The 17,749-nt window shown below is 43.5% G+C and overlaps 1 protein-coding gene and 1 long non-coding RNA gene across 3 annotated transcripts; one reads left to right on the top strand and one right to left on the bottom strand.

Annotated features, from left to right (window-relative positions):
* Positions 1-730: 730 nt before the first annotated feature.
* Positions 731-12,726, top strand: SH2D2A (SH2 domain containing 2A). 2 transcript variants are annotated; one of them, XM_031966795.1, is made up of 9 exons: positions 731-1,889; positions 3,220-3,356; positions 4,268-4,452; positions 5,104-5,193; positions 5,446-5,614; positions 8,485-8,640; positions 9,209-9,481; positions 9,923-10,061; positions 11,779-12,726. In XM_031966795.1, the coding sequence occupies exons 1-8, from the start codon at positions 1,682-1,684 to the stop codon at positions 10,055-10,057; spliced, it is 1,353 nt and encodes a 450-aa protein (XP_031822655.1). In that variant the 5' UTR covers positions 731-1,681; the 3' UTR covers positions 10,058-10,061; positions 11,779-12,726. The 2 variants fall into 2 exon arrangements, with proteins under 2 accessions (XP_031822655.1, XP_031822654.1); XM_031966794.1 differs by having other exon boundaries at positions 732-1,889; positions 11,713-12,726.
* A 3,167-nt stretch (positions 12,727-15,893) lies between these two features.
* LOC116423352 lies at positions 15,894-16,644 on the bottom strand. Its single transcript, XR_004233934.1, has 2 exons — positions 16,219-16,644; positions 15,894-16,092 (listed from the first exon to the last, which is right to left on the bottom strand). It is a non-coding gene; the product is annotated as an uncharacterized LOC116423352 (long non-coding RNA).
* Positions 16,645-17,749: the final 1,105 nt, after the last annotated feature.

Genomic DNA, 17,749 nt, shown 5'->3' with positions numbered 1-17,749 from the left:
TTTAGTGCCACCTACTGGTTAGAAATTCTAAGATACACTCCATTAAGTGACAGATCCCCTTTCTAGAGATGCTCCATTGTTGTTGTTTCTCCTTTGTTCCCGAAGAAGACCAATGACATCATGTAGGCGATGTCCTGACTTGTGTAAGAATTAGATTTAAGTGGGGCAGGGCTGTGCAAAGTCATCAGCCTTACTCTCTCCTCCAGAGTTACCAAAGTCCAATGGCAAGGCAAAAGTCAAGACAATTGGCAATGGCCCAGCTTGCACTGCTGTGGACCTCCCACCTTCCCAAAGGAGTAGAGTCGGTGTATCTTCTGCTATCTCTTCTTTCGGGATATATTCATTAATACTGTAGTTCCCTAACATTTGCTTTTGCTTTATACATTTGTTCTTTATTTTATATATAGTTTCATTGACTTTATTCTGTATTTGATCATGTAAATCTTTCCATAATTTCTCTATTTGTTATGTTCATTATTATAAAATAGTAATATTCCATTATATTCATATTCCACTTTTTATTTAACCATTCCAAAATTGAAAGGCATAAACTTTGTTTCCAATTCTTTATCATTTCTATTGTCTTTTTGACTTCCCAATGGTTTATTTTTCTTTTAATTTTAACTTTCTCTTCTTTTATGCTTAGCTGAGTTTTGGTGAGTACTTGTTGGCTTTCTAATTTTACAAAAATACACATTTAGTTTATTAATCCTCTCCTTTTCTATTTGTTAATGTAGGTTTCTATAGTAAGAGAGATACTAAATTAGTAAATGTAAGACTCAGAAAGTCATAGGATAAGAACTCCTATTACTACTGCAGCCCCTCAAACCTCACTTGGGACACCTCCCAAGAATCAAACTGACTACACCATTGGTCATCATTGTCACAGGATCATAGCATTATCAACTTAGAAATGGAAGGATACTTTCTGAATGGTCATATTTATTTACAGATGGAAAAAACTGAAACCAGAGAGCTAAATAATTTATTCAACATATAGCACAGCCAGATCCTCTGATTTAAAACTATGTTCTTCCTACAACATCAGACCTCATTTATTACATTCCATGACAGGCTCAGATATGAAGAAGGAAGTCCCAGGTGACACACTTAGTAAATTAGAGTGCTTGAACACAGGTTTTCTGTCTTTTCAGTATACTTCCAAGGAGGCAGGAGCTTAGAAAACAATTAGATGCGAACAAACTTTAACATCCTGATCCAACATCTGGTTTCCAGTACCTGGAGTCAGTACTCCAGTTTCCTATTCTTTATCTCATCCAGTGCTCCAGGATCCCATGCATTCACCTCTGGTTTCACTGCTGTCTTAAAACCTATCTTGCACCTTCTCTGCTGCACTGTTGCCTCTCTTCCCTTTACACTAATAGATCTGGAATGAATCTGAGTGTTGATCCCCAAAAATACCCTTCAAGGATCTCATTGATTTTAACAAATGTTTCCTGTCCTGAGTTGAACAAAAGGATTGGGAAGACAGTTGGAGGGGAAAAAAAAACTCTGGACTGTGTAGTAAGAAAAGGGAACTCTCCACATGGGGAGAGACAGACAATAGGAAGGATTTCCCAAAAACCAAAAGAGAAACGTTTTCTGCTCTACCCCAGTCCCCCAGCACAGTCTTACCCCCCCTCACAGACATGCATGCAGCCTTCCTCACTGGCTTAAGCCTATGAGGCTTCCGGGGAGGGGGAGGAACATTGCTTTCCATGACGTGAGTCCCAGGGCCTGGGCTGTGGGTGAGGTACCATTTCCTGCCCCTGGGGTGGAGGAGGCAGGGGAGCTAAGTAGCACATACACCTGCTCTGGGTGGGGGGAAGGGGGTTCAGTCTCACAAACCCCTTTCATGGAGATACCTATAGATCAGATGCCTCCTCAAGGTAAGTGCTAAGTTTGGAGTTTCCCTGCCTGTCATCCCTTCTTTTTCCTTCCCCTGTTATGTCTTCATCCTCTGATTTCATCTACAATAGTTCCCTGACCACCCTGAATGTAAGGTTAAGAGGTACCCTTTCTCTGAACAGGAATCAAGAAAGAAAGAGAATGGGCTGTATGGCAGAATACACAGGTTCCCTTCCCTGGAGTCCCCTCTTTCTGGTCTTCCATTGCTCCTTTTGTTTCTATTCTTACACAGAGGAATGATTAGATCCACCAAGTCCTTAGAAATCCTTAGAGAAGAGAAATCAGACAGGAATCATAGACAAAAACTCCTAGGGAATCATAAGATTTAGAGATCATCAGTACAAGCCAAAAAAAAAAAAATGAAGACCAAATATTGGGAAGCCAAAGGTATATTGATACATATTTAATAATCAGCTTTTGGGGGAAGGAATGAATGGGGGAGCGGAGTTAAGAAATTTAGGAGATACTTAAATGTAATCTGTCTTGTATGCATTTTGTATGCATTTAAGTCTAGATAGCCAACAAAACATCAAACCCTAATTTGTAGCATTTGCAGATATTTTTATGTAAATGCTCAAACTTAAAATTTAACAATCAGTGCTCAGAGAAGCCATGAGAGCTGCTTCCAGCAAATCCTAGAAGTAATTTACTCATGGTTATACAGATTAAGTATGGATTTGGATTGTGACTTGAATCTAAGTCATGGGAAGGGAATTGAAAAAAGGTTGAAGATGGAAGATGGGGAGAAAGTGTTTTGAAACTGTCAAAGATAGATGAAGGAACGATCCTTAAGAAGTGGATTAGAATGCAGGTGTCCTGCTTCTCCAACAGTTGAATCCCAGAACCCACAAGTTGACAGAATCTATTATAGAAGTCATGATGCTTTCCCCACTATCCTTCACCAATCTAAATTTAAAAAGATACTTCTCTTTCAGCATCTCCCTACTTTTTCTCCCCAACTCCTCCAATCATTTGGAAGTCTTCCTTACTATCTAACCATTCCTCTTTACACATCAACTCCTTTTTATACTATGCCTTCTATACGTTATCCCTCATTTCTTTATCCCTTTGTCTCAGTCTCACCCCCTAAGAAGCACTTCCTGCTATTATCATTTCTTTCCCTCCCCCCTCAATATCTTCCATCACTCTTTTTGCAATATCAGCCTATTTTTTCTCCTCAAAAAAAAAAAAAATGCTATACTCTTGATAATTTGAGAAGATGGGGCTAAGGAGCAATGAGGAAGTAAGATAGGCTTATCATTGTGTCCAATCCCCTTGGAGGAGAGCACATAGTTTTGTTTGTATCTGTAGGGGAATGGAAAGAACCTGCCCCAACTTTCAACATTTTCCACCCTAAACATCCAACCCGGAAGAGCAGAAGAAGCATGGCACTGCCTAATTTGCCTCACGCATCAGAAAATGAGACTGTTCCATCCAACCACACCAAGGTAAGTGGAAAGAGAGAAACTAGGGACATCTGAATCCACATTTCTTGCCCTTCACCCATCCCCAACCCTGCGGATACCAGGCCTATAAGGGATGGTCTTGGAGATCAGGTTGGGACTTGAATAAGACTTCCTAGAAGAAATAGATTTGAGAGGGGAAAAGGGAAGATTAGAGGAAGTGGGCACCTGAGCTGGTACCAAGAAAGCCAAGGGAAGTTAAGAAGCATGTCATTCAGCCCCTTTCATCATCAATATTCTTCTGCAACTCAATAATGGCTTCACAGGATTCAGAGTTGGAAGGGACCTTAGACATCATCTGATGTGATCTCTTCAGCTTACTGAGGGTCAGAGGGGTTTTGACTAGTGCCAGGTCATGAAGGTGAAAGAAGCAACATCCAAATCCAGGTCTTCCAGCTCCAATTCTATACTCTTTTTATGATATCCACACTGTCCGGACTGAGCTTCCCAACCCAGTTCCCATAATACTTCCCTAGTCCCCATTAAGATTCCCAGTTTATTAAGATTTTTCTGATGCTTCTAGAGATGATTCTCTTTCCTGCTATTACATTACTAGGACCTCTCTTTCTCTGACCAGTAGGGAAATGGAAATCCATTAGAGTCCCCTTATCATCTCCTTTCCTCCCTTGGACTATGGTTTGGCCCAGTTCTAAAAACCTTTCCTGCTCTCTAACCACCATTCTTTACAAATCATCAGAGCTCTGTGGCCCAGAGGAAGATAGAGAGTGATTCTGATCAGTTTCTAGAAAAGCTATATCAGAAGAGATAACAGTTTAGAAAGCCGAGAGCGTTTTTAGCTGGGGGAACTAACACAGGACTAGAATGTGCTCTGGAGTGGAGATATGAACCCCCCTGGTTGTAGCATTTGTTCACAATCCAAAATTTCTCCTATGCAGGTTTCTCTCCAAGGCCAGGGGACTGTACCTATTCTAACCGACACAAAGAAGGCTGAGGAAGTACCTGGGCTAGGGGGACCATCCCTTCAGGCTGAGACCAGGGCCTGGTTTCAGAAGACCCAGGCACCCTGGTTTTTGGATGATGGGGAAGCCCCAATCTGGTTCCATGGTTTTATCACTCGGCGGTGAGGAGCGTCAAATGGCTAAAAGTTATTGTAGATATCAATTTCTTTTTCTCAGTCATCCCCCTGTCCTCAAGACTTCAGACTATATAACCATTTTTCTTTCTCTTTCTCCTTCCTCTCCCCAATATACCAATGGTCTTCCCCTATCTCCACTGCCTGAATTTATTTCTATATCTTTGGTTATCTCCAATTTTCTAAGATATCTTTTCATGCTTTCTTTTCTACATTTGTATTTCCCTCTAATTTTTGCTGAGTATCCTTCCAATGTGACAGACCTAATTTACTTTTTAGCCCGAACCTCTTCCCAAAATGCTAGCCCTCAATCCTCTTGTACATCTCTCTTAGCTGTTGGCAAGGTAGCCCAAATAGCTTACCCCTCCGCTATGGGGAGGACTCAAGATCCTGACCCCCCTCTGGGAATTTAGCAAGAGAGTCATTTATTCATCTATTCCATTCATTCAACTAACACCCCCTTCCTCCCTACTCTCTGGGGTTTCCTGCCAGTTCAGCATCTTGCTAGGGAGGGGACCGGCATCCTGCCTCCTGCCTCCTGCCCCACTAATTGGGAGGGAGAACCAGAGAGGGAGGATGGGGTAGGAAGGAGATGACGGGGGGAGATCCAGACAGGTTCCCTTCCTCTCGACCCTTCAGGGAGGCCGAGAGATTGCTGAAAAACAAACCTCCAGGCTGCTACTTGGTGCGGTTTAGCGAGAGCGCGGTGGCCTTTGTGCTGACTTACAGGTGAGGGGGCGGGGTTACGCGCGAAAGGTGGGGGCTTCGTGCTGACTGACAGGTGGGTGGGTTCGTGCAGGTGAGGACGGAGCATCGCGCTGATTAACAGGTGAATGAGCTGCTCTGGAGACAAAAGGGAAAACGGGATTTTCTTGAGGGAATAAATCTGACGAAGGGGAGCGAAGAGAAGGGCGAGGCGGGGGGCGAGCAGGGCCGGGCCGGGCGGGGGGCGGCCCCGCTGACTGTCCGCTCTCTCCGCAGGAGCCGCAGCTGCTACCGCCACTTTCTGCTGTCCCAGCAGCCAGACGGGCGCCACGTGGTGCTGGGCGAGGACAGTGCCCACGAGCGGCTGCCGGACCTGCTGCGGTACTATACCCTGTGTCCGCTCAGCCCCTACGGGGAGCACCTCACCCAGCCCTGCGCCCGTCAGGTACCTCCAGCCCAGGCCAGGCCTGGCTTCTCTTAAGCTTAACGCTGACCTCGGGACGCCGTGCAAAGCCAACCCCGAGGCAGCTGATGATGCAGAAAACGCGATCCGGAATCGTGAACACCGAGATTCTGGGTGACCTCGGCGCTTAAGTGGCCCTGGGCAATTCCCTCAAACGCCACTGGGAAATGGGAGTAAGGGTCCCGGCTCGTGCGCGTCTGAGGATGAATTTGAACTCGGGTCTTCCTAACTCTATTTTCCGGGACCATTAGCTGTTTATAGATTGTCTGAGCCGGAAGGGACTTCAAGAACAGCCCAAGCTAGGTTCACCCCCTGCCCAGTAATCTGCGTTATTAAGCTTTTGGGTATGCTTGAATTTCAGGAAAGCCTGTGACAAAGTCTCGCAGACAGGATGGAGACACATGAAATTTATTATAGGGCAGTTAGGGGGATTTGGAATTGGCTGGATGACCCAAAAAAGGGGACATTAGTGGGTCTACAAGAGGCAGTTTGATGGCATAGTGGGTAAGGGCTGGCCTGCGGTCAAGAGATTTGGGTGGGGGAGGATGGGACATGACCAAAGTCTCCAAGTGTCTGAAGGACTGTCTTGACAAAGTGCAGGGAGGCTTGCTCTGCTTGGCCCCAGAGGACAAAGCCTGGAGTAATGGGTGGAAATTGCTGAGGCAGATTTAGATTTGATGGAAGGAAAAATTTCCTAATCATCAGAGAGCTCTTCAAAAATGGAAGGGGCTGCCTCAGAACTGTCAGTTTTCCATCACTGAAGCTCTTTGTACAGAGGGTAGACAACCATTTATTTGTCAGGGAGGCTGGGGAGGAGACCAAGGTGACCTCTGAAATCCCTCCCAACTTGGAAAGATCATGATTCTCTCATTCAACCCCCTCATATACCGAACCAAGAAACTGAGACCTAGAGGAAGGTGATAGGGCTGACTCAAGATCACACAAGTTCCCTAACCAGGAGTAGAACCAGGCTTTGAATCCAGTGCTGTCTTCACTGGGTAGCTGTCTCTACTCTGGGAGCAGACTGTAAATTTTTTTCCAAGTTAAGAATCTAGTTTAATTTGTAATAATATTATTAATAATCATACCTAGCATTTATGTGGCACCTAAAGATTTTCAAAGCTCTTTACAAATACTTCACTTTTTTATCATTATAGCAACCCTAGGAGGTAGTATTATCTCCATTCTTAGATGAGGAAACTGATGCAGAGAGAAACAAAGTGACTTGCTCAGAGTTACACTAGGTTACTAAATTTCACAGTCTGAGGTAGAGTTGAGGCACTGAGGGAACAGAACTGGAAGGATTTCTTCTATTCCTGGGCTAAGGGGAATGGGGTTTCTTCTGACCAAAAGTGAAGGTGAGAGAAGAGGCCATTCCTTTTGATAGTTCTCCCTGGTTACTGGGGGTCAGTCTTCTTGTTGGGATATCAAAAACAGCAATAAAAACTTATTTTTAACTAAAGGGAGGAAAGGGGAAGGGGGAAGAAAAAGAGAGGGGGGTAGAGAGAAGGAAAGAGAGGAAGGGAGGAGAGAGAGACAGGGAGGAAGAAGAAAAGAAGGAGGAAACAAGGGAGAGATATTCAGAGAGACAGAGACAGAGAAGTGTAAAAGGATAGAGACATTGAAAGAGAGAGACAGACTGTAGAGGCAGAGAGAAACAGAGATAGAGACAGAAAAAAAAAAAAGATTAGAGAGTGAGAAGAGATAGAGGGCAGGAAGGGAAGAGAGATTGAGATGAGTGCTGAGAAGTAAGGATTAAGAAACAAGGAGCTGGGGTGGCTCAAATCATAGGAGAGGAGACTTGCTTACCATCCTTTATGAAAGAGAGCTCTGGACAGGTCTTTGACTTTTCAGAAGATAGAGCAATAGGGAATGGGTTCCTATATACAACTTCTTGCTATCAGAGGCATTTAAAAAACACACACAACAAACTAATACAGGACTGGATGGCCATGGGAAGATGTGTGGGGTGTCTATAACTGGAAAGCTTCCAAAGGAGAACAAATGCTCATCTGCTCTGGGTGGTGGAGGCTTTGTTCTAGTGAGGATCACCATTCCATTGAGGGGAGAGCACTGGAGAGGGGACAAATCAATCAAGGACAGTGTTTAAAAACATTTTTTAAAGAGGAAAATAAGATGTTCCATTTGTCTCTCTTTTTAACTAAGGACAAGAAGCATAGAATTCTATTCAATAAATATTAAAGATATATCTTAGTTCTCTATTGTGGCCAGCTAAAATAGAATGAAGGGAAGAAGGGGAAGAAAGGAGGAGCAAGGGCTAGGGTAGAGAGAAGTGGAGAGTAAGCTATACCTGGAGGCAATTATATACTCTTCCTGGGCCCCCTGAATTCTAGTGTCTTCCTTCTGAGATTATATCCAATTTTTCCTGTATATATTTTGTTTGTATATAGTTATTTACATATTGTAAATATTTACAAATAACTACATACTGTAGTTATTTACATATTGTCGCCCCACCCCCACCCCCATTAGACTGTGAGTTACTTGAGGGCAGGCACTATTTTTGCCTGACATAAAAGATACTTAATAAATGCTTGTTGTCTTGACTTTTCTTGACAGAACCTAGAGAGACATAGGAACACTGAAAATGAGACAGAAAGAAACAGGGCAACTCTCTCTCTCTCTCCTTCAGCCCTGAAATTCAGCCAAAGGCCTTCCCCAAGGATCTAAGAAGTCTAGGGAGTCTCCGCTGATGAATTATTGCCTTCCTCCTTCCTCTCCGACTATCCAATGTCACAGACTGTGCTCTCTTCTGATATGCTTAACCCTGTGGACAGCTGTGTGATTGGGTCCTTCTGTCACTGAGCTTTTTTCTCCTTTTTTCCCCACAGACCCCTGCTCCAACTGGTATGTCCATGCAAACAGAACACTCAGAATCCAGGAATGAAGGCAGAAATGGAGCTACCCTGTACAGCCCAGTCTACAAACAGGAACTAGTCCCAGGGCCTGTGAACAAGGACAATCCTGGACCTAGGGAGCCAGAATCGGTACTAGGAGTGGGGGAGGGGGGCATCACATGAATCTCTTCCTCCCTCTCCTAATTCTTTATCAAAAACCCAGAGAAAGGAAGGAGGTAACAGAGAAAGCAGAAATAGAGGCCAGATTGGGATGAGGAGGATATGTTGAGATGGAGATTAGGGAGGTAGATGCAGGAAGAAGGAAGAGGGATCAGAGCAAGGAGGAAGTCAAGGAGAGAAGCTCAGAGGGAGAAGAGACCTGGAATGGAATGGAACCTGGGAAAGGAATCACCTTGGTGGGGAAAGAAGGAAAAGGAGCCCAGAAAGAGAAAAGGAGAACGAGAGGGAAAGAAAGATCTGAGAGTGTATTTTGGAAGAGGGGGAAGGAGGTCCTTGAATGGGAGGAGAGGTCCTATCACTTCAGGTAGAGGGAGACAGAAGATAAACTTGGGCTCCAGGTTAGGTCAGGTAAGAAGGGAGCAGCTCCGACTTTTGAGCTATTTTGCTTTGTTCTGCCTCCATCTCCCTTATCTCTTTTAGCATCTATGGATTGCAGGTGGGAAGGGGTGGACTCACTGCTTCCTTTTCCTTCCCCCAGGTATCCAGGCCTAAGCCCCCTGTCCCAACCAAGCCCCAGATACGCCCCGAACTCTATTCCACTCCAGCCCCAAAAGCATCCCACCCCACTGCACGCCCTGTGCCCCCTCATCCCATCTACCAAGAGCCAGAGGAACCCATCGCCTTCTATGCCATGGGCAGAGGCAGTAAGAAGGAGAGCCTTGTCAATGTCTACTCAGAGGTGGCTCCAATGCCTCTTGGGCAGCACCACTTCCTACGGAAATGCCAGTCTCGGCCTGTCACAGTAACCCAGGTAAGTGGCACAGAGAGAGTGGGCAAAAAAGACAGAGTCTGAAGACTGCAGAGAGATGGGAAGGAGAAATGGTTCTAGGACAAAGAAGAAGGAAGGGGCTAGGCATTCAGGACCCAGAAATGATAGGAATTTTCAAAATGCTTTTCTCACAGCAACCCTGTGAGCAATGGAATAAAAGCATTTCCCCTTATTTTATAAATGAGGAAATCAATCTCATCAAAGGTAAAATGACTTGCCCAAAGTCACACAGCTAGAGCCAGAATTCAAGTCCATGTCTAATGATTCCAAGATCAAAGCTCATCTCACTATTTCCCAGGAAAGGGGGAATATACTGGAGATGTTTCTGATACCCAGGAAGCTCTGCTAACTTAGGCTAATGAGGGACATAAAAGCAAGGGGAGATGGGTGACATGACCCTGATATCTTAATTTTTCTTCTCAGACCTTAGATCAAGGCACTACCTCCTCCCTCCGACATCAGCCTCACCAGGGACATACTCTCCCACCTAACTTTTCTCAACAGCTCCCCCAGCATCAGGGACAGGTGCAGCTTCTTCTAGGATCCAATAAGCATTGACTAGGTGAGTCCAAGTTTGGATAACTAGGATTAGGAGTATGTGCCTGAAGGGGTCAGTCCTCTTGGGATGAGAGAAAATGAGAGAAGCATGTGCGTGCACACACAAGTACATGTCCATACATGGGGGGGGGGGGGGGGGGAGAGAGAGAGAGAGAGACAGAGAGACAAAGAGAGACAGAGAGAGGGTAGAAATAAAAAAAATTAGTCAATAAGCATTTATTAAACATCTAATATGTGCTAGACTCTGGAGACAGAAGTATAAAAATGAGACCATCCCTCCTTTTAAGAAAGTCTCATTCTTTAAGGAAAATATATTTTCAGAGATGATAAGGATAAATACAAAATAAATGTACTGAGGTTTGGGAGAAGAGATGGGACATGAAAAACTAAGACAAGCAGGAAAGGCCTCTTGGAAAAGGCAGTACTAGAATTGAATCTAGAAGAGAATTAGGAGTCCTAAAAGGCAGGGGTGAAAAAGGAGAGGCCATTGGGGGTAGCTGGTGTAAAGGTAAACAGACAGGCAGATGCAGGCCTATTAGACCAGAGTGTAAGAATGTGTAAGAGGGATTTATGCATAATCAGCCTGGAAATATAGGATGGAACCAGGGACTTTAAATGCCACAAGGGAGTTAGAATATTTTAATATGAAAGCAATGAGGAATCACTAAAGCTTCCTGAATGAGGGAGTGGCTTGGCCAGACCTAGGTTTTAGGAATATCAATTTGGCAGCTGGGTAGAGGACCAATTAGAGAGGAGACTGGATGCAGAGAAAGCAGTTAAGAGGTTATTATATTAGTATGGATGTGATGTGATGAGGGTTTTGATTTGAGTGGCTGGGGATGGGAGTAGAGAGAAGGGAATAAATGTGAGAGATGGAATTGACAAGACAACAACTGATGAGATGTAGGAAGGTGAATGAGAATAAAGAACTAAGGTTGAATCCCGAGTTCTAAACTTAGTGACCAGAAAAATGATATCTGAAACAGAAATAGGGAAGTTAAGAGGAAAGTGGGTTTAGAGGAAAAGATAAGTTGTTTTGGACATGTTGATTTGGAGATGCCTGTGGGATGTCTAGGTGGACCATATGGATCCATAGTCAGCAGGCTGATGGAGATCTGGTCTCATGGCCTGGAGAAAGGTATGGATTGAGTATGTTGATTGCACAAGGACCATAGCTGAATCAGTGGCAGCTGATAAAACTACAAAGATAATCTGAGAGATGAGAGGGTCTAGACCTACTTAAGTCCTCAGGACAAATTTCTGCAGCCAACGAGGAAGATTGGAAGAGCAATGTCAAAAAAACCCAGGAAGGACAATTATTTAGAAAGATAGCAGTGTCAAATGCTGATCAAGGAGGATAAGGACTGAGAAAAGGTCACTGGATTTAGCAATAGAGAGATCACTGCTGACTTTTCAAGATGCTATTCCATTGAGTGGCGAGGACAGAAGTCAGAGTCTAGGATGATGATTAGGGAATAGGTGAGGAAGTGGAAGCAATTACTGTAGACAGCTTTTTCTAAGGAGTAAATATGGGGAAAGGAGGCAGAATGTCGGATGGTTGCTTAATGGGATGGTAGGTTCAAGTTTTATCAGAGAGAGAATGGGCCTGGGAGTCAGGAGCCCTGCCTGCTGCTACACTGTGCTTCTCTCCATAGAGGTCAAGCTTTTCGGATTGATGATCCCATCTGAGTGCAGACTCAATCCTCTGCTCCCCCTGCCAGGTTTCTCTCATCGGTCTTCATCATCTCTGCCCTGGATTCCAAGCCTCAAAAACCAAATCTAGACACAGCTTCTCCTTCCCCCTCCCCCAAGAGGAGGGCCAGAGAGCTCAGAGGTCAGATACCTCGGTTCCCTCTGCTACCTTCTGCCCCTGGGAGACTTGTATCAGCTCTCTCTTAAAAGGACAGGAGCTATATCCATATGAACAAGTGCTGTGAAATCCTCTGAGCTGTCTTGGTTTCTCCTCCTGAAGCCCGGCTTCCTTGGCCCCAAAGCCTTCATGTCTGGGCCTCGGTCCAATGCTGCTGTTTTGGTTTGATGGGAACAGACGCTGAGGTGTTGTTTGCTGGTTCTTGTCTGGCTAATAAATCATCCTCCCCGAACACTTCCCCTCTCAGAAATTCAAGGTCTCCAAGCCCTGAACTCCCATGTGCATGTGAACATACTACCCAAAGTTCAATGTAAAAGCAAGCTACTGGCTTGACTGTAAGGAAGGACAGAGGAGGAAAAGGTAACAGACCAAGAGAGACTAGCCAATGGGGACATCTCTGGATCTGGAGTCGGGAAACTGAAGTTCAAATCCCACTTTAGGTACTTACTAGGTATGTGACCCTGACAAGGCACTTAATCTGTTTCTGCAAATGAGGAAATAGTATCTTCCTCAACAACAGGATTGTTATGAAAATAAAGCAAGACCATACTCAGAGAGTGCTTAACTCAGTGTCTGATATATAGTAAGTGCTTAATAAATGCTAATAAATAAATAAATCCCCTCTCCCCACCTCAGAGGGCATCTAATCTCCCCCCCTTTTTGTAGAGGGGATGGGTATCTCCCACTATAACATCTCTGACAACTAAATTATCTGACTTATACATAAAAAGACTTTTGGTGAAGAGAGACAGGCTATTATTGAACAACTAGATAGTTCCTTGTTAGGAAGTTTTTCTTGAAATTAAGCCAAAACTTGATTCTGGGCGACCACTGACCCCAATTCTGCTTCCCAGGGCCAAAGAGGTCTGATCAAGTATATGAAGAGAGTTATCATTCCCTAATGAATCTTGTCTTCTCTAGGCTAAAGCCCCAGTGCTTCCAACAAATCCTTACATATAGTGGTCCTTCACTACCTGGTCAGCTTCCTCTGAGCAATGTCTTTTCCAAAATAGAGCATCTGGCCTTGGACATGATATTCCAGATGGAGTTTGATCACAGAAAACTAAAGTAGAACTATCAACCTCTTGTTCCATGTACACTATGCTTTAATTAATTCAGCCTAAAATTAAATTAGATGGAGCAATGTTATCTTCCCAGAGAGAACAATAACTTTCTATCAGATTAGACGGAGAGTCAGATTTGTGTCAGGGGAGCAGAGATGTAAGTAGTACTCACCCTTTGTCCTAGGACCATTCAACCTGTAACTCCATTCTGATAACCACGTGTGCTCTGAGCAAGTGAGAGCAAGAATGTGGGAAGAAACCAGTAGAGAAACAGGAAGGTGTCAATGGATAATAGTAATGAGAACCTAGCCCAATCTCTTTTCTGCTTTGCTCTACACTTTAAACTTTCTCTGATCTAAGGACAAAAAGGTTCTGGACTTTCTTGTGAGGCAACTAGGGAGAGAAGTGGACTATTTGTTCTTCTAGAGAACACAAATGAGTAAAACAAATGGTTTTGAATGAGATTCCTTACACCCCCTTCTCCATTGCCTCAAACTCCAAAGTAATTCTAGGAAGTTCTGCTGCTCAAGGCCCAGTTCCTATCCTAAATCTACTTTTTCCCCAACTTCGATCCCTGGGCCTTCCTGGATCAAATTACTATTTTAATCAAGGATGCTTGCCACCCCTCTAAATTCCCTAATACTTCATGCCCTCCTTTGGGCCTTTCCTTCTCTGCCTTCTTCCTCCCTCCTTTTCTCCAATCCTGTTCTACAGATGTAGAGTCTGGCCTTGTTTTGAATTCTCCGTCATTTATTGGTCCTGTGACTCTGGCCAGGTCACTTGCCTTTTCTGCTCCTCAGTTTCCTCTCCCTGTAACACAAAGGAATTTTATTAGATGACCTCTAATCTAGATCTCTTAGCTCTAACCTTTTGTGACCAATGATGATATCCTAACAATTTAATTTCTCCAGGAAGCTGCCTAATACTGATGTCATTATCCTGCTAGCTCCATTTCCCCCAACACCTTCCTGTCTCAAACTCTGCCCGAGACTTTTGCCTCCAATCTGATACTTTTTATATTCTTGCATTGATCTCTGTCTGGGTACCATTTCCCCCACTGAAATAGATGCTTACCCCATACAGTAGCCATGTCTCCTCCTTCCTTTAGATCCCCCTGCAGCACCCTGGATTCTATTCAAAGTACAAACTAACCACTACATGGGGGGCTCTTTCTTCTCCCTGAAGTCTCCCAAAGGAAAACCAATTGTCTGGATCCATTCCTACCAGAGTCTACATGAGGAGCAGAAGGAGACAGAAGATGGTGTAGTAGAAATAGGATTTTAAAGTTCCCAAACTGAGGTTAAAGTTGCAGCTCTGCCATGAACTTGAACAGCTTTGAATATATCATTATCTCTATGGGGATTGAGTTCCTCAACTGTGAAATGAAGAGATTGTGGACGAGATGATTTGAAAGGTCCCTTCTGGTCTAGAACTTAAATTTTAACAGATGAGTCAAGGAGTCTATGAATCTGATGAACACAGACTTTTCCCTCTCCCCATCACCCAATCCTGTCCCTGTCCTCTATTCTCTAGGGTCAGCTTTGACCTGCCCTTTTCCTTCTAACTACCTGCACCAGACTTTCCCTTCCAGCTTAAAAGAAGCAAGTACTTGCTGGACCAAGTTGGGATCCCAGCAAGGCAGGTTTGTAATCCCCCTATCATTCCTTTTTGACTAGGATGGGGTTGAGAGGAAGAACTTGAATAAAAGATGAACTGGAAATGAGCAGCTATTATCACAGGAGGAAATAGGTAGAGTAGGAATATAATCACTGAGATGCAATTCCAAATACACTAAGCACCTATCACATGCAGTGCATGTTTGGGCCTCCAGGAGGGGTGGAAGGGACTTCTCAACTCAGACAATGAAAGGCTTATGCCATCTCAAATTTGAGCTAATAAGTCATGATGTGTGAAGGAATAAAACTAGACCTAAAATGATCCTATTCTTTCTTGGATTAACCCTGTTATACACAGATAGGGGAAAGAAGCACTACTGAACAGGAAAAATAAAACCAATTTGAAAAGTGGGAGCCCAATTTATTGGAAATAAATTTAGGAAACCTGGGTTCCAAGTTAGTAGCGGTATCACCTTGGGCATGTCACAATGATCTTTTGGAGCCATTCTCTCGTTTTGACTATCTCATACTCTCCTAAGAGTAATAACTCAATTATTATCTTTTTGCTGATGACTCCCAAATCCCTATGGGATTGGCCCTAATGTCTACCTAGGCAACTAGGTAGTACACTGGATGGCTCACTGAACTTGGAATCAGAATCAGGTTCAATCTGACCTGATATTTACTGGGTGGATGACCCCAGGCAAGTCATTAACTTGTCAGTCTGTTTCCTCATTGTTAAAAAGAGGATATTAATAGCATCTACCTCATAGGTTGTTATATACGAAAAGTGTATTGAAATTTTAAAGAGTTATTACTGAGCTCTAATTCCATTTTCAGATGTCTGTCTGTTAGATAATTTCCACCTAGATGTGCTTCTATAATGACCAAAATAGATTCCCTACTTCTCTCTTAACCAAAAAAACCTCTTCCACCCTCCAAATTATTCAAAACTCCTGGATTAATTTTTACTTCTTCCCTTCTCCTTCACTCCTGTCTAATCAATTACCAAATCCTGTTACTATATCTCTTATCTCACATCCACTTTTCCTTTTATCCAATCCTACTGCCACCCTCCCCCCCAATCATTTCTCACTGTGAATACTGTAAGAGCTGCTTAAGTGGTCTCTTAGTTTCTAGTCTCTGTTAAGTTCATTTTTCATGCAGCTTCCAAAATATCTTTCTAAAGAGCATAGCTTTGTCAGGTCCCTACACAAAGACTGTCAGTGCTTCCCTACTGCCTACAGGATAATAGACAACTCAGTAACTTACAAGACAAGATTCTCCTTGAGGTTCCAATTTGTCTCTCTAGCCTTATTTTACTTTGCTCAGCTTTACACATTCTCACCTAAAAGAGAATTGGTTTGTTCCCAGTATCATTCTACTCCCTCAACTTGGTAAATTTCCTCATGTCCAGAGACCTGCTTCCAAGTCTGAGGCAGCTAATAATAAAGTGGATAGTGTTGAACTTGGATTATGGAAAACCTGAGTCCCTTTACACATTCTCACCTAAAAGAGAATTGGTAAATTTCCTCATGTCCAGAGACCTGCTTCCAAGTCTGAGGCAGCTAATAATAAAGTGGATAGTGTTGAACTTGGATTATGGAAAACCTGAGTCCAAACCCAACCTCAGATTTGCTTTATAATCCTGGGCAATCACCTAACCTTTCAGGCTATTTTGTCATCTGTGAGATGAGGATAATAGCACCTACTTCCCAGGGTGTCTGTGGGGATCAAATGAGATAGTTGTAAAGCACTGAGCAGTGACTGTCAGAATAGATGCTTAATAAAATGTTTATTTCATTCCTTTCATGAAGCTGCCTCTGATTCCCCTTTGCCCTCACCCAAAGATGACTTCTCCCTCTCAACCTTCCTATGGCACTTGATGCCCATCTTTCCTTTGCCCCTGAAGGCAGAGGATTTTTTTTTTTTAAAGAGGCAGTCTAGGGGCATCTAGGTGTGGAAGTGCATAAAGCACTGGCCCTGAAGTCAGAAGGACCCAAGTTTAAATTTGGCTTCAAGCCACATAACACTTACTAGCTGCATGATCCTGGGCAAGTCATTTAAACCCAATTTTCTCACCAGAAAAAAAGAAGCAGCAGCTATCTAGTATAGTGCATAGAGCCTAGAGTCAGGAAGATTACCTGGTTGATATTAAGCCTCAAACATTCTCACTAATTATGTAACGCTGAGCAAGTCATAATCTCTCATTCTGAGTTTCTTCATCTGAAAAATGAAGATAATATCTTCAGTACACAGGACTGTAATGAGGGTTAAATAGGGCTGTTAAATGCTATAAGGGAGGATTTCCCCTGCTCCATCATGGTATCCTAAGTACCTAACATAAACAAGCATTTAATCAAATCTTATTGAATTTAATTGCCTCATTTATAAAAGATTACATGTTTCTTAGTTACCTAACAGGGTTGGCGACTGAATGATATAAAGCACTTTAAAAAGAATATACATCAATACCCATGCTTCATGATACTTAAAATAACTTTCTACAGTTTTTTCTGTATTAATCCAAGTAATGCTCCCATTTTCTGTGCTCTCCTCCTACTCCATTGTTTGCTCCTTTTTTGATAACCAGAATTTACCTTATAATCAGCAATTTTCCAGCAAATGCCTGTATGTATACTCCCCACCTTGCCCCCTTTCAAAGATCTTATTCAAGGGGTACAATCTTTTGCAACAATGTGTGTGTAATGAGGAAGAACCTGAGGGTCAGAGATTAAGGGATTAGCTCAAAGTCCTCTAGTCACTAGGTGGTAAGTATAGAACCACAACCCAGTTCTTGACTCAATCCAGTTTCCATTTTAAGGCCTCCTCATAAAGAGTGCCATATGGAAAAAGAGCACTGCCTTTGGATTCAGTTTGTAAACACTGGCCTTGCTAACAACAAATTTCCACCCCAAGCAGGACTAGCATTCTTTGGAGGCTTCTGGGGCTCCCCTGCATGGATGTACCTGAAGCAGTGCCTCACCCAGTGCCAGGGAACTGCAGCTGGGCCTAAGAAATGCTAAATAGTTTATACAAAGCTTATACAAAGCCCCAGCAACTGGGCATGCAGGAGCTGTCCGTCGCAGTCCAGCTGATTCTCAGACTCTGCAAAGGGAGCTTGTCAAACCTCAAAGTACTA

This window comes from Sarcophilus harrisii, chromosome 4, assembly GCF_902635505.1.
Source record: "Sarcophilus harrisii chromosome 4, mSarHar1.11, whole genome shotgun sequence".
Lineage (NCBI taxonomy): Eukaryota > Metazoa > Chordata > Mammalia > Dasyuromorphia > Dasyuridae > Sarcophilus > Sarcophilus harrisii.
Note: the sequence above shows the minus strand (reverse complement) of the source record. Positions and strands in the feature narration are given on the sequence as shown.